This window comes from Leopardus geoffroyi, chromosome A1 (genome assembly GCF_018350155.1).
Source record: "Leopardus geoffroyi isolate Oge1 chromosome A1, O.geoffroyi_Oge1_pat1.0, whole genome shotgun sequence".
In the NCBI taxonomy this organism is placed as follows: Eukaryota; Metazoa; Chordata; class Mammalia; order Carnivora; family Felidae; genus Leopardus; species Leopardus geoffroyi.
The window spans coordinates 51,768,503-51,794,198 of NC_059326.1; the positions used below are offsets into that span (position 1 = coordinate 51,768,503).

The window sequence follows — 25,696 nt, forward strand, 5'->3', positions numbered from 1 at the left end:
TATTAAATATATATTATGAACCCAGAGCACATGAGAATTCGTTGGTCTGGATTTCAGACACACAATGTCATATAATGAATGACTTAATTCAGTTCCTTCAGTTCTAATTACTTAGATGAGGACCTGAGGATTCATAAAATGGGTACACTAAGGAAGAACTTGTTTTCTGTCCTTCCTTTGTCATTGAAACATTTTGTGATGGTTAGAGAGTAGGTGGGAATATGAGTAGATTATAAGACCTTTCAAAGGTGGGACCGCATAAAAAAGTTTCAAGAATGTGGTTTGTTGTGATTACACAGGCAAACTGGAGGTTCGTTCAGTGGAAACACCACCAACCCCCCGGCTCCTGCCTCTGCTACAACTCCTGTAAAGAAAAAGAGGTATGATGGGCTTGTTGTATCTGCCTCCTGTCGATATTCTGGAGAGGGCTGTATTTTATTAATTTCTGAACCAAATCATCTACCAAGATCTGCAGGCAGCATTCAGAAGTTGCTCTCTCATCATTGTTTCTTCCTCCCTTTTGAGGGATCCAATGCCTACTGGATTCTGATGTCCTCAAACTTTGTTCCTTTTCCCCCTAATTTCCTTTTCAAAGATGCAGTCTTTTCTCCAGCTCCCTTGGGGTCTCGAATACCTAGGTAATATTTTCAATGACAGAGCTCACCAAAGGGTAAGCTACTTCAGGTAGCACTTTTAGTAGAGCCCTGCGACAGGGGATGCCTTACCCTGAAATAATGGCTGTGGTGTGGACAAATGTTGCCATGCTCCTGCGTTCAGCCTGCATTGCTGCTGCCTCCTCTGCAGATTGCGTTGACCCTATTTCCAAGTAGAGTCAAAGGCCCTATCTCGAGACATCAATCTGTGTTTGTGTGTTTATTTCTTCCTTCTCTGAAATCCTCTGCCTGGCCTCCCACCTTCTGCTTGTGCTGACTTCGATTTATTTAGGTAGACCTGTGGTGGCAGAATATTCTTCATGAGACAGAGCGTGACGGTGGAAGCAATTTTTGCTTGCTGAAGAGAATACAGTGCTAGTGAATCATGATCCAATGGAAAACAAGTTCATGAACTTCAGTACTTCTAAAATGTTTTATTTTCTTTGCCTGCACTAGGACCGTGCCTAGTGTAGGGTAGGTGTTCAATGTTTGTTGATAGACTGGATATTTGCCAAAAATGCTCTTGTAGCTGGAATTCAGGTTGTGTCTGCAGAGTCTCAGAAAATGTGATCACCTTTCTCTTGGACCCAAATTTCACATCTCCTACCCACTGCAAGAATCTTTCCTCTGGCAGGTTAGACATAATTCAGGATCATTGAAGCCAGCAATAAGACTCTTATTTTTGTGATATACATTTGACTAGCTCTTGTGAGTAGCATTGACTACTTACATTGAGCTGAAATCTGCTTTGATTTATGCCCATTTTTATTTATTTATTTTTTTAATTTTTTTTTCAACGTTTATTTATTTTTGGGACAGAGAGAGACAGAGCATGAACGGGGGAGGGGCAGAGAGAGAGAGGGAGACACAGAATCGGAAACAGGCTCCAGGCTCTGAGCCATCAGCCCAGAGCCTGACGCGGGGCTCGAACTCCCAGACCTCGAGATCGTGACCTGGCTGAAGTCGGACGCTTAACCGACTGCACCACCCAGGCGCCCCTTATGCCCATTTTTAAAATGTTAGTTCAGTCCTGTAGTGCCTCAGAGAATAGACCTGCTTCAGAAATTTAAAGCCAGCTCTCCTTCTCTCCTTATCCCAGACTTTCCTTCTCTGGGCTTTCCTCTGATATGTCACTCTCCTCTGAATGTCTTTATTTTTGGTCCATATCTAAGTCTTTTTGACAGAGCCCTTAGCTATCTCTATCAGTTAAAATTACATCCTGGGAATGTGAAGACATCTTTCTAATTGGATATTCATGTGTTTATATTTATGCATATACACATATATATTTATATACATATATGTATATATAATTGAGGTTAATATTACTGTGACATTCACATATGCTTTCATTATTCTTACTTTCAGAGTTTTTTATCATGTAGCTTTTTAAAAACCATATTTAGAATAGATTGTTTTTTCTTATAAAATATTTCAGATATGCAGAAAAATAAAGAGAAAAAGAAGTATGTTGATGATAAACACTGATGAACCCACTAGCTAGATTTAACAAATATTATTTTCCAGATTCTTTTCATGTTTCTCTTTAAGAAATGTCCACATATTCGTGTCAGGAAAGCAGGGAAAGGAGCTTACTTGTGAGCAGAGAGCCTAGATTGTAGGCTAGTTACTTCCTATTGAGTTGATGAAATAGTTTTCATTGTATTTCCAAGGCTTATAGAAAAGTCATCTCAATGCCTTTTAACTGTCAAATTATTTTCAGCCTTTCCTGGTAGACATGTGGGTGGGATCAGGTCTTTCAAGCACCATATTTATCAACGATGTCATTTCCTAACAGACAGTCCTGGTTTCCGCCACCTCCTCCTGGTTGCAGTGCCACTCCAAGCATGGGAGCAAGCAGAAGGTAAGGGAAAGGTGTCAGATGTAATTGCTGGGTAACTTGATGGAAGAATGTGTTGGAATTTGACAATGTATAATTGCAGAATCTTTGCAATAAATCGGAGGCTGTCTTGTGAACTTTGAGTGCTGAATAAGACGGTGCCCAGTGGGAGTGAGGTCAGGGTACCAGTGCATCTGGTAGGAAGTCTGCAAGGAATATGTAGCTGTATTCGTTTGCTAAGGGCTGCTATAACAAAGCCCTACAGACTGGGTGGCTTAACAAAAATGTTTGTCACAGTTCCAGAGGTTAGAAGTCCAAGACCGAGACTTCGGCAAGGTTGGTTCCCACTGAGCACTGAGAGGGAGAATCTATTCTACACTCTCTCCCAGTTTCTGGTGGTTTTCAGGCACCCTTTGGCATTTCTGAGTTGGTATAAGCATCATCCAGATCTCTCCCTCCATCTTTAGATGGTGTTCTCCCTGAGGGCATGTCTGTCCACATTTCCCCTTCTTAAGAGAATACCAGTCATATAACATACGTGGCCCTTTGTGCTCCGTTACGACCTCCTCCTAACCTAACTAATTACATCTGCGTTGTCCCTATTTCCAAATAAAGTTGCATCTGAGGCACTGTGGGTTAAGGCTTCAACATATGAATTTTGGGGGCACACAATTCAACCCATACAAGCAGCAGAGGAGAGAACGGATTCTAGCACCAGGCTGGGCTCCGCTATGGGCTCCCGGTGCACCACTGCCTCCAGGCTGTGATGAACCGGTATGACTGGGTGACGATATGACTGGCAAGTTCTTTGTAAACTTTAAGGGATAAAAGGGTTGTTTATACTTCAATGTTTTGTCGCTAGCAATAATTATAACTAAAATTATAGACCGTGTAGCACCTTGTTCTACAAAATCCATGCTAGGAATGTCAACAATCATTTAACTTATTGGTTGATTATTGTGTGCCAGATATTGTTCTAGGATCTGGGGGTATGTCAGTGCACAAAAATGGAGCCTACCACGACCTTCAAAGAAGCAGACACATGTGGAGAACTCCTACAGTCTATGCCATCTCTACCACACAAAGAAAAATAAGTCTCTGATTTGGTTTTGCTTTAGGGGATCCAAAATTGTTTTTTTATGTCATCAGCCCCCAGAATATCTCCACCAAACATTTCCATGTTCCAATGGGTCTTACTTTTCCAATTCAACAATTGGAAACAAGAGTTTATTAAACAATGTGTTTGTTTAGTATTAGATTGCTTTATTTCCCAAAATTTTCATCTTCTGTGCAGAAAATATATTTGCATATATTTTATATTATTCATATATGCATAATTATTAAACATGTTGAACAATCACAACTTGGAATTACATCTACCTTATCTGTTAAAATATTTTCTTTTTAAGCCTCCTCATCTATAGGTGACTTCCAATTATATGAACTGCCAAGTATGGATTATGTTTCTGGTTTATAACCTTCTTTCCCCTCAGGCAGTTAGCTTTCTCTTTATGAGTGATACCTTTCATGGAGCTACCGAAGTGGGGGAAATATTAACTAGGAGTTTTGGTAGTTACTATTGTTTCCTGAGTATTTTAAGACCCATCCAATTTTGTATTAATAGATAATAACTGGTACTTAGAAATATTTATTATCTCCAAAAACTTATGTTCATCTTCTATGTATTATTCCAATATTAATGTAAATTATCATTACAATTAGAAACTGGTTATGTAACTGTGTAAAAATACAGAAGGATTATTCATGAGTTACTATCTCATGCTTTCAATGCCCATTGAGCTTCTGGATCTCTGTTTGCATAGAACTGGTAGTGCTTGGCTATATGCCCTTACAATTTATGCATTGCTGGATGTAATTTACATGGAAGATAAAATGAGTTGCAATGCTCCTATTTCTGGTTCCTGGATTAGGTCCATAGCACCAGAACTAAGGGAAAGAGAAGATTATTGGACTAGGTTGATCAATTTAGCTATCCATTCCTTTTTTTAGAGGCACAGATTATTAATATAATGGCTAAACTGAAAGATTTCTCTTTGAGGATCAGAGCTAATGTCATGCCAAGCTTTCAGGGGAAGGAGGGAATAATAACAATATAGCAATGCCTTTGATTTCTAAAATGCTTTTCTTTGGAAGAGCTCAGAGTAAGCTTCTGTTTCTCACCTTTAATGCCAGTGTATTCCTAGGGCTGAAAAAGAGCCTTTTTAGTGAAAGCTGAAAAATAGAAGCAATTATTAAATGATAAAAGAAGCAAAGGCTTAAAAAAGAAATCTTTGTCCCCAGAAGAACACAAAGAAAATGAAAATAGGTCAAAAATATAAAAATGGGGGACTACGGTTTTTAATACTAGCTAATAGCTCACTGCTAACCTTATTTCCCTCATCCCTCACTTATACACTTGTCTCCTCCTCTCTTTTCCCTTTCTCATGTCTTCTGTAACAGAATTACCCCTTAATACTAACACCCTTACTCTCTTTTCTGTTCATTTTGTGAACCTTCATTTTTCCCATCACCAAATCTTTCCCAGAGATTTCATTTTCTCTCACACACCCCTGTCTTTGCAGCACATTTGAAAAGACCTCCAGACTTCCCAGCCATTGTGGGAGTGAGTCCTTTTCTTCAGCCTTTCCCCCCCTTGACCTCTCCGTGGCCTTTGACATCATGGATCATCCTCATTCCCCCAGTTGTTCCTTTCTTGACTTACAGAATATGGAAAAATCAAACTTATTTGTGTTTAGATTAAAAATTTGTGTTGGGATTGTATTTGGATTAAAATCTATTACAGGTTTGATGTAAGCTGCCTTAAGAAGGGTGTCAAGCTTTTTTGTCAGCAGAAGAACCCATGATATCACACCTTTATCTGTATTTATATGTATACATCTATCTATAGCTAAAACTATATAAGACTGTGTTTATGTCTATATCTATTTCTGTATCTACACCTATAACTATAGCTGCATGTAATTCTGTATCAATTAGCATGAGGCTGGTGAGTTCAATTAGAGATTAAATGAGAGGATTTAATTTTCTAAAATAACCATATATTATACCAAACAGAGAGAAAAAAAGCAATTTTTTCAAACAGGTATCATTTTATGTATGATATACATTAGTTTTATGATGAGAGGTTAAGATCTGGGGATCAAACAGAATTTTGGAGTTAAGAGTTAAATATCTTTGAAAGCCTCTTGCCTTTAAAAAAAAAAAGATTAAAGAGAGAAGCTATAATTCATGATAATAAGACATAGCATGTAAATTTTGGAACTTAAGTCAAAACTTTTCTAGCTGGTTTCTAAGGCAGCTCCTTGGTCATTGGGATGAAAATATTCTCTGACCTCCTCTACCTTCTTTTGTCAGAAGGGAAACAACCAGCATAGCATTTTGAATGACCAAGCTACGTCAACAAGATTATTTCTTTTGAAATCTTCTTATCCAGTTCCCCCAGAACTTATAATTTCTTTTCATTTTAATTAAGACTGAATCAAGATTTTAGCTTTTATAATTGCTCTTCCCTGTTACTGTCATCTGTCTCTCCTCCTACCTCTGTGATCAAATCCCTGCTTCACTGGTTTCCTTCTCTTTCCATGTTCAAGCCCCTTTCATCTTAAAATATAAACTTCTTAAAAATTAATAGCCTAATTATACAAATTCATTTGACAGGCACCTGATCTCTTCATCACAACCAAAATTTTCAGAAAAATTGATGATACTTGCCATCTTTATTTTCTGGTTCTCATCATCATTAGTTCATAGAAACAGCTCTCCTCAAGGTCACTAATGACCTTCTGATAAATTCTTGCTGACATATCAGCCTCTGTGACTACTTGACCTTTCAAAAGGCATCACTGGCTCTTTTTGCCTTTAGGATATTTCTCTTCTATCTTTTGAGAAACTTCTCCTCCCCCCCCCCCATCCCCCATCCCAAATATACTCCTGGCTTTCATTTCTTTAACCATTCTTTCTCAGTCTCCTTTGCTATCTCATCTTTTACCAATCCTTAATTGTTGATGCTCCTAAAACCTCAAAGTACTTCCTTTCCTCTCATTCTGTATTTTCCCCCTCCACAGGTCACCCATGCCCAAAGCTTCAATGGCCATGTGTGTGCTCTTAACTCCTTCATTTATATCCACTCCACACCTCTTCTCTGAGTTACTTTAGATGCCAACTGCCTGCTCAACACCTTCATTTAAATTTTTCAAAAGCATTGCAAACCTAACATGTTTAAAAGGAAATTCATAATTTTTCACACTAACCTGGTGCTCTATCTTAATTAATAACATTATCCTTCAGCCTGTTGACACCCTTGAAAACTTGAATTTATTTTTCACATTTTTCTTTGCTTAATCATCAATATCCAATCCATCTAGTAAATCTTACCAATTTAGCTCCAGAATGACTCTTGCATCCATATACCTCCTTCATTTCTTTCATCATATCTCCTTTGGACTCCAGTAGTAGCTACCTGGATATTCTCCCTTCATCCACCCTGATACCCACTGCCCTGATCTCTTCTCCACACAGCTGCCCAAGTGATATTTATAAAAGGTAATTGAAACATGTCACCCTCCTAAAGAAAAATATGACTTATCATTGTTCTTAAAATAAAGACTCCCATCCTTAGCACTGACCGCCTGCTCTTCCCTGGCTTCCATCCCTCATAACTCCACTTTCTCTCTGTTCTAGTCAGGTAATTGGTTTTAAATGCACCATACCTTCTATAGACCCTTAGTGTATAAGGTCATGTCTGCTTAGAATCCTATCTTCTCCACCAGTTGGGGCCCTTATGTTCCTGTGGCCATATTTTCATTTAGTTTCTCTTCAGAATATCACTTCTGACTCATGTCTGTTCTGTTCTGTCTGCTTCACACTAACTCAGGTATAGGAGACGACAGCTTCCCACCTTGATTTGTCCTAATACCACTTGTATAAGATTTTAATAAAAATGAACTGCTAACAGTCCATTGTAGAAGCCCAGACCAAACTAGGTCAAATGTGATTTTACAAATTCCTGTTCTTTAGTTCTTTGACCACACCTGTTATTGGTTATTTCTTCTTGGCTGACATTTCTCTACAGGCCTGATTCAGTTGCTCTTTTGCTCAGTAGCCTCTCATGCCTTCTTTCTTCCATCTCTCTTTTTCTCTCCCCCACCCCCACATTCTCCTCTCCCCTCTTACCTCCACTCCTCAGTTTTATATTCATTATTTGTGTGGGTGGTCTAGTTCTCTCTTTGCTGTGCCAGGCTCTCCTCAGAGAATCTCATCCCCACCACCAAACATGATGATATAGTTACTCTTTGAGAGGCACTTTATCCTACCTTTTATAACATAAAATTATTTTGTGTCACAATAATATAAACATTCAGTCATCCACACTTAAATCGTCAAAACTGTCACTGGCCTATCTCCTGTATTTCTCTTATTCAATAGTCATCATAGTGAGTTTGAGGGATCTGGATGCTGATCAAGAAAAAAAAAATATGACCACTGGGGGGCAGTTGCACACTCCGAGCCTTATTTGGATGGTGCTTTGACGGGTTTGCCTGGGGAGCCAGTCACTCTGGGCATAAAACTTTCCAAAAACAACTGCACAGGAGCTGCCATCAGAAGGGAAGGAGGGCAAGGGAACTCTGAAAGAAAAGGAGATTCACAGAGGGGGCTTTCCTGTCCAGGTGATGCCCTCAGCAGCATGGCCGCAGGGGTTTGGGGTCCTTTATGGCTCTCAAAGTTGGATAATATGGATGCACAAATAATCACAACACAAGATCAGCTATGGTATCATAAGAAAAGCATCAACATTCTCTGGGAGCTCTGATGTGGTGGGGAAAGCTTCTAGAAGGGGGTTCAGGGAAAAGGTCCTGAAAGAGGTGTGGCATTTGGGGGAAAGAGAGGAATTACATAATACTAAGTTTTCAAGCCCAGGGTGATTTTAAGTGTAGTGATGCCACTGATCAGTACAGGAAGAAACAGGAGCAGAATGGGATACACAATTGGTCTTAAGAGGCTGTCATTGATTTGAGCAGGTACAGTCTGGGATACTGAAAGGATATATTTGTGGAGGTAATTACCGAACAGTGAGAAATGAGGGAGGTGCTCAGGTAAGAGGTTGGTGCCACAGATCCAGGTTTGGGAATGATCCCAGAGATTTTAAATATGGTATCTTCAAAGTGAAGTTACCTATGGAGAAAATACTAAATTTGAAGACAATGAAAGTGGAACCTTGATGCGTGTCTACACATAAGGGGTTGAGGGAGGAACCAGAAAATGAGACTGTAACTAGTGCAATTACATGGTGAAGATGAAGTGTAATACGAGGTTGCTTGTGGCGAGGCAGAGTGAATGGATACATTCTACATCCAAAATCAATCATCCTTCAAAGTCTGGTATGAATCTTACTTCCACCACATACCCTTCTCAGCCCACGAGGTTGTTTTTGTCATCTGAATTCAGAAAGCTTATTGTCTGCAATTCTCACGTGGCAATTGTGCATTACCTTAGAACATTACTTATTTTCATGGTGTACTTAGCTAGATGGCATCGTCTTATAATTTTTTTTTAATTTTTTTTTTATCGTTTTTATTTATTTTTGAGACAGGGAGAGACAGAGCATGAACAGGGGAGGGTCAGAGAGAGGGAGACACAGAATCTGAAACAGGCTCCAGGCTCTGAGCTGTCAGCACAGAGCCCGACGCGGGGCTGGAACTCACGGACCGCGAGATCGTGACCTGAGCCGAAGTCGGCCGCTTAACCGACTGAGCCACCCAGGCGCCCCCGTCTTATAATTTTTTGAGTCATCCGTATGACTTCATCCATAGTAACTTATCAATAAGTACATATTGATAAATGTTTTGTAATGTTTCTCAGTAACTACAAAATAGGGGATTCCCTCAACCCATTATCATATTTATCTTTTTGTTGTTAGGCTTTATTCTATATGCTTAAATTATGAGGACTGTATATATGTGTGTGTGTTTATATATATATATATATATATATATATATATATATATATATATAATATATAGCTTATATTATATTATATATATAGAGTGTGTGTGTATATATATATATATATATATATATATATTATACATATATAATCTCCCCTCACTTCCCCTGTCTGTATCTGTGTCTCTGTGTCTGTGTCTGTCTCTCTGTCTTTCCAAAACAATTGTTGATCTCTGACTAAATGCTAGGAGCTCACTTTGCTAAAAGCCAGGAATACAGAGATGTGTAAGACCTAGTCCCAATTTCAAGAAGGACAAAGTGTATAAGGGAGTCAGTTTGAGCCAGGAGTACTAAACATGAAGACTGGCCCTAGTTAAGAGTGAGTCCTTGAGGGTGTGATAAACACAGAAGTTGCAATAGCCACAAAATATGTGGACCAAGGAGAGGGAGGCAGTAGAGAATGTGTTTGAGGTATAGTAGGATTAAAAGAGATGCTTAAGGTAAACCTTAAAGAGTAAGCAAGAGAAAGCTAGGTACAGAGATAAGGTAGGGGTGGAACCATTCCAAGAAGAAAGGGGAGGAGGGGCAAATGTTCTAATACCAGAGAGCATGGTGTGTGTGTCCGTGTGTGTATGTTTGTGTGTGTGTGTGTGTGTGTGTGTGTGTATAGAACTATGGGACTTCTACCCAAGAAGCATTCTCTGCATTCTTCTTTATCAGTTATGTTTAGTCATAGCAGGAAATCTAGTAATTACAAATTCAATGTCATTTTGAAAAATGTCTAGATAACCATTTATAGATATACATTTATAATTTGTGATAAGCTTTGGTACCTTTTCAGAATATCATGTTTCTGTTTTGTGTTAATGCTTTGCTATTGTGCAATTTGAGCTCTGGCTGTGCTTGAGATTGTGATATATATCATAGAAAGTACAAATGTCATCGCTGTGGATAATTATCAGGTAAGAGCCAGTGAAGTCTGCCTTTCCCACTTTCTGCTTTTTGAATATGAATCAGAAATCAATTTGTTAGCAATTGCTAGTGTATGCCTTCAGTTTTCAAGTTGTTAAACTTTTCCTCATTTTTGAGTCCTTCACAAGATTGATAAGATAACCTTTGCCAGCCTTGAGCCAGGGCATGGACAATAGACTCCATTCATGGGAGATATTCAGTCACATCATGATGAAATATGGACACAGCGTTTCTAGGAAGTTGATGTTGAAGTTACTTCCAGTTTCAGAACCAACTGTTCAATGTTTGTATTCTGTTTATGATACATTCAAGTGTTCCTATGTTTTTATGTGACTTAGAGAGCCTGTGGTTAAATGGCATGTGGAGCTCATTTAAGAAACTTAGTGAAACTGAATTAAGGTAGTTTCTTAACAGACAATAAGAATGTTTATGATGTTACCCATTATGGCGATTCAGGACCACCGATGAAGCCAATTCCCCCACCACCACCACTACCAAAACACCAATCTGGTTTTTTCTGGAATTGTTTCGGAAGACAGAGAAGAAAATACATAGCTTCCGATAAAATTAAAATAGTGGAAACACTCCTAAGAAATTTCCCTAGGAAATTACCACATAGTTAAATGCTTGCTATGTACTTTTATATTTTCTCATCTGTATTTGTTCAACCTCTTCTTCAGTGGTTTTTATTGTCAGTGAGTTGATTGGTAGAGTTGAAGGAGGAAAGAAAATCCTGATTGAGATGTGAGTTGCCATGGCAACTACAGTTATATTTTTCTGTGTGTAACTATAAATGGTAAAATGTAACCCTTCTAATTATACTGCTACATTTTTAACTCTATTGGTACCAGACCCTCTGCAAAGTTTGTTGTCATGGTAAATTAAATCTATATGTTTCATTTGTATCTCAACAAAAGTCTTTATTTTAATTAGAATCTGTTTTGCAAAAATTAAGATTCTAAAACTCTTAGTAAAATATCAAACTACAGTGATTTTAAAATCTAATCTGAATGCCTACAAATAGCCCTTCTGGACATTCAAAATAATTAAAATGTTAACCTGAATCAAGGTTTATTATTTTTGAAGTGTGTCATTTGAATAGAATGAAAAGAAAGCAAATTAAAAATGTGCCAGTGGAGGGCTTAAGCTTTATTTAGCAGAAAGTTGCTTTTTCCTCAGTCCTATGAAGTCAACATAGACAGGCTCTGCTCTCCTAATGCTAGTTTTAAGTAACTCATGCATTCAAACAACAACCATCAAAGACATCCCTGCTCCCCACCCCCCATCCAGATTCACCACCCCTGCTCCCTTGGAGCCCCTGTTGCCTCTATTGCTGCCCCAGGTTGCTCCTTGAACTATGATGAAGCGGCAAACCCTCAGACTCAGAAGCAGGAGCAAGGAAAAAGCTGTGAGAATCAGGGTACTGAGGGGCAAGAGCCCTGCTGAAACCATCACCCTCCAGGTTACAGCTCCCTCTGTCCCAGCCATAAAAACAGTTTGATTTTTTAAAAAAAGTGATTTCACCCTGTAGTAGTATTGTCTGAAGGTCTATCAAATAGAGATTGTAAATCTCACCTCTAAAAGCATGAAAATTCTGAGAGATTAAAGGGGCTGTCTGTGGTGATTCAAATCTTAGTGTCAATTACATAAATCATGTTTTTTTCCTGGTAAAACTGAGCAGAATTGGGACAGGCTGAGGGATGGTGGCTTGAATTTCATGAATAGGGAATGGCTTTGGAGGAAGAAGACTGGGAGGGAGAGAGTCCTAGGTGTGGTATAGTGTAAGTGACAGGAGCATACTGTGACATAGAGACTAGGCTTCCAAGAACGTAGGAGGAGGGTAGTGGGAAAAGTGGGTGAGGGGTGTGTGCAAGGGCCCACATTTTACTTAAGAGTGTCTGCACACTTGGGGGCATTGCTTTGTCCTCTGATCTTTCTTCTTCCTCTGTCAGAAATAGATGGAATATTAGATATGTGGAATCACAGAATGTGTAGCCTTTTGAAAATGGCTCTTTTACTTAGCACAATGGATGTGGGGTTCATCCATGCTGTTCCGTGTATCAGTAGCTTATTCCTTTGCATTGCTGAGTAGTATTCCATTATTTGGAGCTATACAGTTCATTTATCCATTCAACTGGTGAAAGAAATTTGCGTTGTTTTCATAGGCTCTAAGAGTTCACATATGGGTTTTTGTGTGTACCTATTTCTTGGTGTGTGGGATTGCTAGGTCATATGGTAAGCCTTTGTTTAACTTTATAAGAAACTTATGAGCAGTTTTTAAAGTAACTATTCTATTTTGAACCCCACCAGCAACACACGAGAGTTCAAGTTGTTTCACTTCCTTAACATTACTTAGTATTGTCAGCTTTTAAAAGAATTATTTTAGCCATTCTGATATGTGTGGAGTACATCCCATCCTGGTTGTAATTTGTATTTCCCTAAAGACTAGTGATGTCAAGAATCTTCTCATTTGTTTATTTGTCATCTGTACATCTTCTCTGGTTAAATATCTGTTCAAATCGTTGGCCTATTTTTTCAATGGGTGGTTTGTTTCCTTACTGTATATTTGCGAATTTTAAAAACTTATGTACTGCTTACAAGTCCTAAGTCAGATATGTGATTTGCATGTATTTTTCTCCCAATGTGGCTTGGGAGAAAAATCCTTCTCTTAACAATGTATTTTTGCAGAGCAAAAGTTTTTATTTAATGAAGTCCGGTTCATCAAGTTATTGTTATTTTTTTAGTAAACTGTGCTGTTGGTGTCATATCTGAGAGCCCTCTGCCTAGCCCACAGCCACAAAGATTTTTCTTCTAAGAGTTTTATACTTGTATGTTTTATATACTGGTCTATGATTCATTTTGAGTAGTTTTTTTTTGAGAGACAGTGAGAGTGAGAGCGAGAGAGCGAGAGAGTGAGAGAGCGAGAGAGCATGCGCGAGAGAGAGCATGCACAAGCAGGGGAAGGACAGAAGGAGAGGGAGAGAGAGAATGTTAAGCAAGCCCCATGCTCAGCGCAGAGTCTGACATGGGGCTTGATCTCACCACTGTGAGATCATGATCTGAGCCAAAATCAAGAGTCAGATGCTTAACTGACTGAACCACTCAGGGGGCCCCTGGAGTAGACTCTTTTTCAATGTTAAAAAATTTTAGAACTTCACCTGATAGTAATTGGACTGTTCTTATCATGTCTTTGAGAAAATATCTAGGGACCAAAAGTTGCTATGAATTTAACAATACTTAAAATTTCTGTCTCTTTGTGTGTATTGGCTAGCTAAAGTTTACATATTTTCTTATAGAGCTAATTAAATTATGTTAATTTAAATTGTATTAACCACAACCACATATACATACATTTGGAAAGTGCAGTATATCAATGTGCAAGGTGCTTAGTCTATAGCAAGTACTTGGGGCTTGGTGGAATTACGGATGCCTTGTAATAACTCTGCCTTCCCACAGTCATGTAGTGGTTTGCCAGCCACAGATCTGGACAGATCTTCTCCTTTTGTAGATAAAGAAGCAGAGGTTCAGAGAATCAGCCCTCTTTCTAGGGTCCAACTGAGTTAGTGGCAAAGCTAGTCTAAAACGTAGGTCTCTGGAATTTTGAGGAAGGTGCATGCTCTATTGCTGTGTTATGGTTTCTTGAAATGGCCCCTGGCCACTAGGAAGTGAGACTTCATTATAGTAATCATTCTTTTGAACATGTGCCTTACATTCTATAAGCTCGTTGAGATCAGGGACCACATCTTTTCTAGCTTTTGAATGCCCAGTTTTGCTCATATGTTGCTATGTGTCCTAATATTAAAGCTGGGGTATTTGTGGAATAAATGCTTGTTGAGCTAATGACTCCTTCCTTGGGCAAGAAAGTAATGCATGACAACATATTGTTATTAGATTTTCACTGGGAATACTGGTGTATTGGTATTGGTCTGATCCAGTATGATCTAGAGAATAACACATGAGATTCAACATCAGAAAAACTAAGCTGAAACCCTGGCTGGCTGAACTACTTACTAGCACCGTGACGTAGGGCAGATTACTTAACCTTTGGGACTCATCGAAAAACAAAACAAAACAAAACAAAACAAAACAAAACAAAAAACAAAACATACTCCATGAGATAGATGTATGAATGGAATAAAATAATGCTTGTGAGAGGTTGACCAAGTTAGTATGGTACTGAAACTCAAAAACTAGAAGTTCCATCTCCTTTGTCACTTTGTGGGAATAAAAATTCAGTGTGTGAAAAACAAAGCCTAAGCATGATGGAAGTTGAAAACAAAACTCACAGTTAAATGTTAGAGTCTATTATTCTTGTTTCAATCTAGGCATGTGCTGTAGTAATGAAATGCTTTTCACGAGAGTGTGCAGACAGAAGTCCCAGAGCCAGGCATGTTTTGCAAAAAAGCCATGATGAAGAGAAGTGATTTTTGTAGCAGCACAAGAAAAAGAAGTAATATAAACTGCTTCATGATGTCATTTCTATTAGCTCTGGCCTTCAGGCTCATCTGCAAGTTTTCCCATTTCTTATGAAAGCTGTCTTTTTTATTCCCAAAAGTTATTCCTTACAATTATAGTCACTCATGTGGTGGCATGGATCCTGCAAAGGTCTTGTCGGCTTGAAGGAAAGACGGGGGGTAGAGCCAGGGGTCAACTTATCCAAGCTTAAATATTGCATCTCACAGTGGTATTCAAAGAGGATCGTTCCACATGCATGTCTCTTGTTTCCTTCTCTTCAAAACATTCTGGGCCACAGCTTCCTGCCTCGCTCTTGCATTTTAATCCCCTGGCTTGGCATTACATCAAGCTCCTGGCATGGCATGAATGACTTCTCTCATTGCCCCTAAGGGCTTGGGTTCTGTCATCTGTGGCTGTCATTGCGGAGATGCAAATGAAAGCTTCTTTGAGGTGAATCGAAGTCAATGTGGCATTGCCTAGCCCCAGCCCAGCAGCGCTATAAATGCAGCACCTTCCGAAATAAATATTCCCCTCTGTTTTTCTTGGCCTTCACAACTGCACACCCACCTTTTCTTCCCAGGGTAGTCCCCAAACCACATCTGTACCGTGTACTACTTCCGTATCCATACCTGCCTCCCAGATATACCCAGTCAATATCACCTGCCTCTTTGAGGGCTTAGCCATTCTAACATGGAGGAACTTTAGCTTTTCATCAGTGTGATTCTGGCATAGGCAAACTTTGGCACCATTCTATTTCTCCTTTTTGTAATCCTCCTTTTCATCTTTTTATCTCTCTCCTGCCTGTTCTCAGACATCCAGTGTCCTGTGCAGACTTACTATTTCCCAGGACTGACCACCTTCTCACCCCTTTCATCTACCCCTGGAAGAAAAGCATATAATCAGTGAATCCACCCAGGTACACTAAAGACACGTTATCACTTGTGATATCCCATTATCCCCAACACAGGGATATTTTTTGAAAAGAGAAGGTTATGGCATTTCATATAAAATAATATCTAATTGTAAAATCTAACACTAAACCAGAATGGGGAGAGTATTTTTTTAGGTAAATTGTTTTTTAGGTTTTAAAACCTAAACAGGTTTTAAACGTTTCAAGCTGCCCTTCAGTTCTCATTTCCTTCCTCAACAAATAGAAATGCATCCAATCATTCCCTCTTTCAACACATCTGTATTGGGCACCTAAATCATACACAATCCTAGTATTTAGGATATAACTATACTTCTAAGAACTTTCAGCCCAGTATGGAGACAGAAAATTATGTGTAATCCAGAACAGTGTGGTATGGGCCTAAAGAGGGTATGCTCTGGGGAGACATAGGGATGTATCCAGCGCAGGTTTGGGTGCCACAAGGGACAGTAATGACTAAGCCGAGTCTGAAGCTACAGGAAGAAGTATCCAGGGGAAAGGGAGAAGCAGGTAGTCCAGAGAGCAGAGGGAATATGGTGATGGGGTGGTTAGGAGTGCAAGGGTTAGGAGAGCAACACCTACAGTGTTGGGTTTATGTGGGGTAACAAAAGCCACAGCACTAGGTGTATAGTGAGCACTTACAGTGAGCCAGGCAGTGCTCGAATTCTTTGCAGGCCCTTCTCCTGGGTTCAATGCCACCATCAACACAAGGAGCAGGAGACTGACCATACTCTGTGCACTGCCCATCACCCAGACGATCACTATCACATCACACTCTGCTGAGAAAGATTTAGGACTGATTGCATCACCTCCTCCATCTCTATGGCCACAGATCCCCATGAGAAGCTCGGTCTGATCATTTCTTGTCACCTTAAGTAGCCCCACAGAGCTCTGTCCATCACTGACCCTGACCCAAACTAGCAGCAGCCTAAGCACTCAAACCTTCCACAGTACCTCCCTGGATGTGTCATCTTTTACCATCAAAACTGGCTGCTCTGCAGTCTTGTCTTTGAATAGCACTCATCTGTTTGTTGAGCTCTTCCAGAAGACTCTGCTTCCATGGGGTCCAGAAGAAGAGGAGACGTCCTGTTTGCTCTTCATTGCTACTTCCTATCAATGTTAGCTTTCTCCTCCCTAAAGATCCCCTATCTTCCTTGAAATTATGGCATCATGAGCTTCTCTTCATCATTGCAGTCAATTGAAGGTCTCAGAGTCACTCACCACCCCTCTTTCAAGATTCTGGCACCAGGCTCATGGTCTCTGTCACACCTGCCTCCTGCCATAATGCTTGGTGATTTTCAAACCCATGTGGAGGATCCTTCCCCCAACTGGCCTCTCACTTTCTTGATCTCCTGTCCAATATTCTTGTCCTTTGCCCTACCTCAGCTATCCATACATCTTGCCTTTGTACGTAACCATATGCATTTCAAAGTTTTTCCATTCTGCTTCTACTTTCTCTCTACTCCATTCAGCCCACTCTCTCCAGTCCTCTGATTCTAGAAAGTTCTCAGCCTCAGCCCCACCAATCACCAATCCACTGATTCTTCACATTGCCTCTACCCTCATATCCTCTGTTCCCTCCATGTCCATCTCAGATCCCACAGTCCTTCCTTATAATCACTTCCTCATACCCCCCCTTCCCTTCCTTTGCCCTCATTCTCTTTGTTGCACTCACTTGGCTGAATTATAAGCTTAGTTAAATCCACCTCTCTGTTTCACCTGTTTCTGCCCCCTAAGCAGCTGAATATGGCAAGAGAAAACAATGGCAGCTAGTTTTATTTTAATTCAATGGCCACGAACCTCCATTGAGCTACTGGTGTTGCCCAGGGATCCCTAGGATATCATGGGGGAGGGTTTATGGAGCCAAACTTCCTGGTTCAGTTCCCTCCCTCTGCCACTTACCAGCTGTATCATTAGGGATATTTATCTTCACTTTCTGAGCCTCAGTCTTCTCATGTGTAAGGTAGAAAGAAGAATGATACTTATCTCTGGGATCACAGTGAGGATTAAATGAGAGAGCTCTCTGTGTTTCCATCTGTGACCAACCAATCATCTCACTTGTGTCTCAGGTACCCTTACTTCTCAAGTCTCATTGTTTTCTGCTCACTCTGCTGCACCATCAAATTTCACTGATTCACTGGGTCATTCTCATCGCTATGTATGCAAACTCTAGTAACCTTCCTTGACCTATCAACCTTCAGGAAGCCACCCATTTCTCTGCAAAACACCTCTATCTCCTATTTTCTCTTAAATACACTCCTATAAAGTTGTTTTTCACTACTGCTCCATCAAAACTGCTCTCATCAGCGTTACCAGTGAGCACAATCTTGCCAAAACCATGGAAACTTCCCCATCCTTGTTTTATTTGATCTGTCCATTGCATTTGGTATGGCCAGTTCCTCCCTGCTTGAGACTTCCCTCACTTGACTTCTGGGGCACTACACCTTCCTATTTCTCTTCTTTTCTCTTTGGCCACTTCTCCTTGGACTCTTTTGCTGTTTCCTTCTCATACCCTTGACATCTAAATATGGCAGGGCTGAACCCTGAGCCCTCTCTGTTTCTTCATTTACACTGAGTCTCTTGGCGATCTCGTCCAGTTTCAAGTGTCAAATGGCATCTCTAAGTTGATGATGCCCATATTTATATGCTCTTCCTCCAATATCCTCGTGGCTCATTTTATCATTTCCTTTAGGTCTTGACTCAAATTTCACTTCACAGAGAGGCCTTCCCATTTTATATAAAATGGTGTTCTTGCACCATCAGTCTATATATTATATTCTCTTACTCTGTTTTATTTTCTTCATCTGTCATATATTTATTTGTGCATTGAAAGCCTTTTGAAAAGAGAGAAATTATCACTTTGTAGAATTCCTTGTACATAGAAAGCTACCAATACATGTTTATTAAATAAAAGCATGATCTCATTCAGCCCTGACAACACCCCAGCAACCTTATGAGAAGGGTTATTATAGATGAAGAGATGGAATCAAGTTAGCTCATTATCATACAGCAGGCAGTTCAGACAGCTGGACTCCAGAGCCTACATGCTCACCTAGCATGCTACAGAAGCCAGAGGGGTACCTGGAGTCTGGATCACAAGGGTACTTTTACTAGGTATGGAATTGATCTTGAGGATAATAGGGAGCTACTGGAGTGGTAGTGGTGGGGTTGGGGGGTGACATGCCCTGGGTAAGGTGCTGACTCCATCCAAAATATGTACATACTTGCCTGTCTGCAATTTCTGGGTCATCGAATCATGCTGGCTCAGAAGCCGCCTTGGCTCTGGGTTGGAAAGTTTAGGCTGACAGCATATGTATGCTTTGCTAGCAGCAAACTGGCCTGTGCTGCCAATATTTAAACCAGATTTAGTTAAGAGCTTTGAGTCAACTTTATCTTGATGTCTGTAAAACTGAAAACCTTTCTTGCTGTTTCCATAGCAGCCTGATGGTTGACATAACTCCTAAAGAAGATTATATGTTAATGCCCAAGAACGATTTACTACACTCATGGGCTGCTGACCCAAAATGCCACAACTTGAGCTAGATAGTCTAGGAAATATTAAGCTTTTAAAAGGACATTATATTTCAAACTATAATAAAACAGGATGAGGTTTCCAAAAATCTGATTAAATGAACTTTTAAAATGCCTGTAATTTAAATATTTGACTCCTCTAAAGTTTAGCGCGGTATAGATTCTGGCCTTTCATCTACCTCATGCCAGGGGGGTGAGGCAGTTGTAAGATGCACAAGCTATTTCCATATAGGCAATAAGTACATTTGGTTAATAGATGCTAAAATTTGCAATGTTTCCATGGTGAAATGAACTGCTGTTTTCTGTTTTAAAGGGAACCAACTGTTCGCCCTCCAATACCTCCAAAGCCCATTTCTCCTGTTTCATCTCCTAACCAGCAGAGACGGGAGAATAGGTGAGACCTGGCATTCCAGAATTTCTTGGCCAAAAGAAGCAGTTATAGAAATGAAAGCAAATGAATTGTGACCTGTTTTGTGCAAAGCATGGGTATGTTTTGTGCACACATTCACTGAAGAAGCACTTGTAAAGCTTTTCTAGTTTTCTATTTGCCGACACAAATATGTATTTATGTTTGCCTTTGAATACTTATGGCCATTTCCCATCCTATCGAAATACACTTTCAAGATAGAAGCTGAAGTATTATACATGAATACATATATAAATACATATATAATGACATATATAAATACACAGAAACTATACATATGTTTTTTTACTGAAAACATATATATATAATATATATGTATTATCTATACATACAGTTTATATTTACTCCTAGTTAAGTTTTCCATTAAAAGCTACATTTTCTGATAAAAGATGTTCTTCAACTTTGTGTTACTACTCAAGCTCTCCCTTATGTTAGAAATACTTTTGGGTAGCTCCTTAGTCTTGTATTAGCTAAGGAATTTGCAATTTATTTCAAACCAATTACATTTTTAAAAATGTTCTGATTAACCTGTCTCCAAATAAAAAAACAAAAACAGACTTGCTTTTCCATTTTGAATCTCTGACAGTCTATAATTAATACTTACAAACAAATTCAGAGATCTGAAAGTTTTCCCATGTGTTTATGTTAAACTGTTTAAAACTCTCAGGCTGTTTTTTAAGATGTGCATTGCACATTTCCGTTATTATTGTGAGATTTAAAAAAAATGTTATTTCACTGAAGAATTACTACATTAGATCCACTTGATTGCCTGCCTTTGATTCTTTTGTATTTTTGCATTTTGATGGTGATTTTTGTTGACAACATGAAAGAAAATTCTAGAACTATCCTTCAGAAAGCGGGTAACTTCAGATAGAAAATGCTGACTGGGCAGCAGGGCTAAGTAGCATTAGGTGTTCAGCCTATTGAGTTAAAAAACTATGTCTGAATTTCTGTTCAGTGAAACTTCACAAGATCTTTGAAATTTTGTCCGTAAGATGAGAAGATAATTTTTTCCCTTTTAATGAGCCAGGAGAATACCTCTTCATTGAATTAATTAAAAATATAGACCATTTATAACTTTTTATTTGTGCAATGGTTATAATTATACTCTTAAAACAACTTCTTAAGCTTTCTAACTTACATTATTTTTCCTTTTATAGTATTGACCAATTAAATCTGAATTTGAATAAGATTTTTTTACGGGACTTTAAATAAATTGCCTTTAGTACTATCTAAATTCTAATCTAAAATCAGCAACTCTAGAACAGTGAGCTTGTATAGATTCAAAAAAATCTAAATTTCACGGGAATTGGTCTAATCCATTTTTACTACTTTAATTTCTTTCTTCTCCCAATGATCTTAAAAATAAAATTAGGACAACTTGCATGTTTTAAACCCTCATTACTTTAATCACAGCAAGATGATTTTAATGAAAGAATATGAAAGGGAAGTGTTTCCTATGTAATTAACACATGTCCTCAGGAGTACAAAAAATAGTTGAATATAGTTTCTTGAGAACAAGCAAGAATGTTTAAGTAGGTCAATCAGATACTTAGGAAAATAACAGAGAAAAACCTTATATCATATCTTGTGACAGAACCTAACTTCATAAGCTTTTATTCTATCAACTCAATGTGATCATTCTCAATGTGGTGGGCTTGTTGGAAATTTAAAATATTTCCTATCTTATCTGAGCAAATACATTTCTCGATCGTATTCAAATGAGGTAAGTCTTTAAGAAAAAAAAAATCATTCCTTTGCTGCCTAATGATAAAAACGATTCTTAAGAGATAAGTATGAAAATGCTTTATTGATGATTGGAGACTAAAATAAAATGAACATAAACATATTTAGAACAAATATTTCTGGATATATCTAGTGGTTAAAAATGTATTAAAGGAGACAGGCTAAATTGCAAAAGTATTGTATTGGACCCCAGATTTTCACATAGGAAATGGTTGAGTTCTAGCCAAACAAAAGAGTAAGATAAAGTTTGTTATCTAAAGTAGCTATTGCTCCAACACACTATGATATTTTTGAACATAAATGTTTTCTTAAAAATTTATATTTAACAGAGAAGTGTTTTCTTATCTAACAGACATTATCTTTAACTTTGAAAATATAGGCAGATATGTCCACCTAAACCAGGTGTATATACAGAAGCCAACAGATCTGCTGAAAGAAATATAAGGTACAATGATCTCTATCTCTATCTATGTAATTGTAGAAATGATGAAGTTTGCTTTATTAGCATACTTAAAGTACAAGGCAATTAATAATAAAATAGACAAAATCGGTTTTCCAGCTGGCTTTGAGATAGTGGTTAATAAATATTTTTATATGCACCTACAGAATTTTATTTTTTTTTTCTATCCCAAGCTTTACATTAGGGAAACAACCAAAGTTGTCTCAACATGATAACAGAATAAAATCAAACCCCTTAAGAAAGGAAAACACCTCTCTATTCCCAGCACTTGTCCCAAGGTCTGTGATATAGTTGTATTGATGTTTATTTATTTATTTATTTATTTATTTAAATTAATTTTTTATTTTTTAAAATTTACATCCAAATTAGTTAGCATATAGTGCAACAATGATTTCAGGAGTAGATTCCTTAGTGCCCCTTACCCATTTAGCCCATCCCCCCCACCACCCCTCCAGTAACCCTCTGTTTGTTCTCCATATTTAAGAGTCTCTTCTGTTGTGTCCCCCTCCCTGTTTTTATATTATTTTTGTTTCCCTTCCCTTATGTTCATCTGTTTTGTCTCTTAAAGTCCTCATATGAGTTAAGTCCTATGATTTTTGTCTTTCTCTGACTAATTTCACTTAGCATAATACCCTCCAGTTCCATCCACGTAATTGCAAATGGCAAGATTTCATTCTTTTTGATTGCCAAGTAATACTCCATTGTATATATATACCACATCTTCTTTATCCATTAATCCATGGATGGACATTTGGGCTCTTTCCATACTTTGGCCACTGTTGATAGTGCTGCTATAAACATGGGGGTGCATGTGTCCCTTCAAAATAGCACATCTGTATCCCTTGGATAAATGCCTAGTAGTGCAATTGCTGGGTTGTAGGGTAATTCTATTTTTAGTTTTTTGAGGAACCTCCATACTGTTTTCCAGAGTGGCTGCACCAGCTTGCATTCCCAGAGGTTTAGTTATTAAGTTGACTTATTTATTTTTGAGAGAAAGGGAGTGAGAGAGGGAAGGAGGGGGGAGAGGCAGAGAGAGAGAGGAAGAGAGATTCCCCAGTAGGCACTGTCAGCACAGATCCCAATGCAGGGCTTGAACACAGACTGTGAGATCATGACCCGAGCCGAAACCAAGTGTCAGAAGCTTAACCAACTAGGCCACCCAGGTGCCCCTAGTTGTGTTGTTTAAATGAATAGGTGGAAATGTAGTCATTTGACTGAACTAGTTCTGCAAAGGCTTTGCTAGTATTGGCTGCAAAATAAGGCCATATCCAGCTCCACTCACATCACCAGGAAAAGACTCACAAATTGTACTGATCTTTGGGTAAGATTTCCCCATGACAGTCCTGATTTATGCCTCTTGTCTTGTGCATCCCATCTAGTTTAGTATTTATTGTGGTTATATTGTTTTTATATTTTTATTTTTTAGAAAAAACACTATTTTTGAAATTAGTTTTGAATGATGCTATTTTATCAATTTATCAATATGATAGATCATTTTTTTATTATGGTAAAAAAACATAATAGTAAGTTTACCATCTTATCCATTGTGGCAACCAATGTTTCAAAGTTCAAAACTTACATACTTTTTTTTTTTATTATTATCTCCCTTGACTCTCAGAAGAGTCCCAGTTTGAAACATACATCACATGGATACCTTACCTTTGGGGAGAATCATCTTTTCCTTCCACTTAGTAACTTAAATATAACTGTATCTCAGCATTGCCCAAGCTGTGTCCCATGTACCACAAGACGTCAATGCATGTTCTGTGAAAGAAGGGTTTAATGGCCAACACATTTAGGAGACACGATGAAACAGTTCTCTACCACAGGATTTCTCAGAAATTTTAATGTGTTTACACATATTCCGAATCTCTGAAAGTTGGTTATATTTCCCAAATTTACTTGACTGCAAAATCTTTCTTCATAGAACCCTATTAACCTTCTATAAAACACTGTCTTGAAAATCTTAAATACAGGGGCACCAGTAAGCATTTTCCCTTTTTATGATCTTTTTATGATCTAGGGACACCAGTGTGGATTCAAATACTCTATGTGTCAGGTGATTCCTCCTACCCTATAGTTTAAAATATACTTTCTGGGGCGCCTGGGTGGCGCAGTCGGTTAAGCGTCCGACTTCAGCCAGGTCACGATCTCGCGGTCCGTGAGTTCGAGCCCCGCGTCAGGCTCTGGGCTGATGGCTCAGAGCCTGGAGCCTGTTTCGGATTCTGTGTGTCCCTCTCTCTCTGCCCCTCCCCCATTCATGCTCTGTCTCTCTCTGTCCCCAAAATAAATAAACGTTGAAAAAAAAATTAAAAAAAAAATAAATAAAAAGTAAAATATACTTTCTTTCCCTTTGGAAGCCTAAGAAGACAGATACTTTGACTGCATGTGAGGGACTAATTAATCATCTGGACATGTTGCTTAATGCTCTTTGGCTGTAGTTGAAAAACCTCTGAACACACTTCTGTGTTCACTTGTGCAGTTAACCATACTTTCTTTTCCATTTCCTTTTTTAAAGGAAATGTAGGAGAAGCCAATGTGTTTAGGAGACACTGTAGTTATTTCAGTGAGCATTAGATGCCAGAGCCGATGTCCAGTGAAATGACTGGTGTTTTGTGTATGTGTGTGTGGGTGGGTGTGTGTGAGTGTGTGTGTGGGTGTGTGTGTGTGTGTGTGTGTGTGTGTGTGTGTGTGTATGATAGCTATCATATCAGCCCTATATCATGAGTTGGTATGATAGAACAATTTCATTATGCAGTTAAAGTCAGTAACTCCTGAACACATGGACTATTGTTTACTGAAAACATAAGAATTTCTAGCTACTTCAAATATAGCTCTACTGTCATTGACTTGTGTTTATTTTTCATCATTTGAAGGAGTCAGGATCTCGAGAACATAGTCAAAGTGGCCACTTCACTTCAGAAAACTAACAGGGGGTAAGAGCTCAGAGCTTTGAGCTTTTGTTTTTCTTTTTTTTTTAATGTTTCAAAAAAGGTTTAACCGGTTCCTTTAAAAGTTCCAAATATAAACAAAATTCCAATGCTATTTATATAATTTAAAAGAAGAAAGAGTCCGTCTCTCTAAGTAAGTGTCCCTGAAAAATGGGCAACACTGATATTTATGGATACTTTTCTTCTTCTGCTTTGTCTTTTGGTGATTGTACTCATCCTTGTCACCTCTGCTGTCTGTGGTTTTGACCTTGTTCCAAGTCCTCGTCCTGTATTTATGTTGCTGGCTCAGATCTCAACTTCTCTGCTTTCCCAGCACCCTCATTTAGAGTGTCCTAGGCCATATTTACCTTCCTTCCCAAATGCACTATTTCCTGACTTCTTTCTGTTCTTTCCTTCAGCCAAGCTCACCTTTCTGGAATCATTCTTCATTCTTCCATGTCTTTCCCCTTAATGTAGTGTCACGCATATATGCATTAAATGTCTAAAATTCTCTTCATGCTCACATGGCCTCACCCCAGTTCAAACCTTCATGGGCACCATCATAAGTTAGAGTAGCTACCCAGATTTACTTACATTCCCTCAGTCTGTTCTCCCCTAAACCATCACTGCCACTTCTTAAAATTCTGCTTGAACAACTACTTCACTGGCTCCCCCTTGCCCGTTCAATTACATATAACCTTTGCTAACCTGGCTCCAACCTAATGTTCCAGAGTTATTTCTGACTTTGCCCTCACATTTACCCTACACGAAATAGCAAATTAAACCACTTT

At 38.7% G+C, this 25,696-nt stretch overlaps 1 protein-coding gene across 18 annotated transcripts in view; it reads left to right on the forward strand.

The window, feature by feature from the left end:
* The window catches only part of SCEL (sciellin), a 322,010-nt gene that overhangs the window by 239,157 nt on the left and 57,157 nt on the right, over nt 1–25,696 (forward strand). For 16 of the 18 annotated variants that reach the window (XM_045479726.1, XM_045479734.1, XM_045479724.1 and 13 more), the window contains 5 exons: nt 300–380; nt 2,452–2,517; nt 19,656–19,736; nt 21,895–21,960; nt 24,852–24,911. In XM_045479726.1, coding sequence (XP_045335682.1) covers nt 300–380; nt 2,452–2,517; nt 19,656–19,736; nt 21,895–21,960; nt 24,852–24,911 — 354 coding nt within the window. The remainder of the gene's footprint in view (nt 1–299; nt 381–2,451; nt 2,518–19,655; nt 19,737–21,894; nt 21,961–24,851; nt 24,912–25,696) is intronic. The other 2 variants (XM_045479779.1, XM_045479821.1) reach the window with 1 other exon arrangement.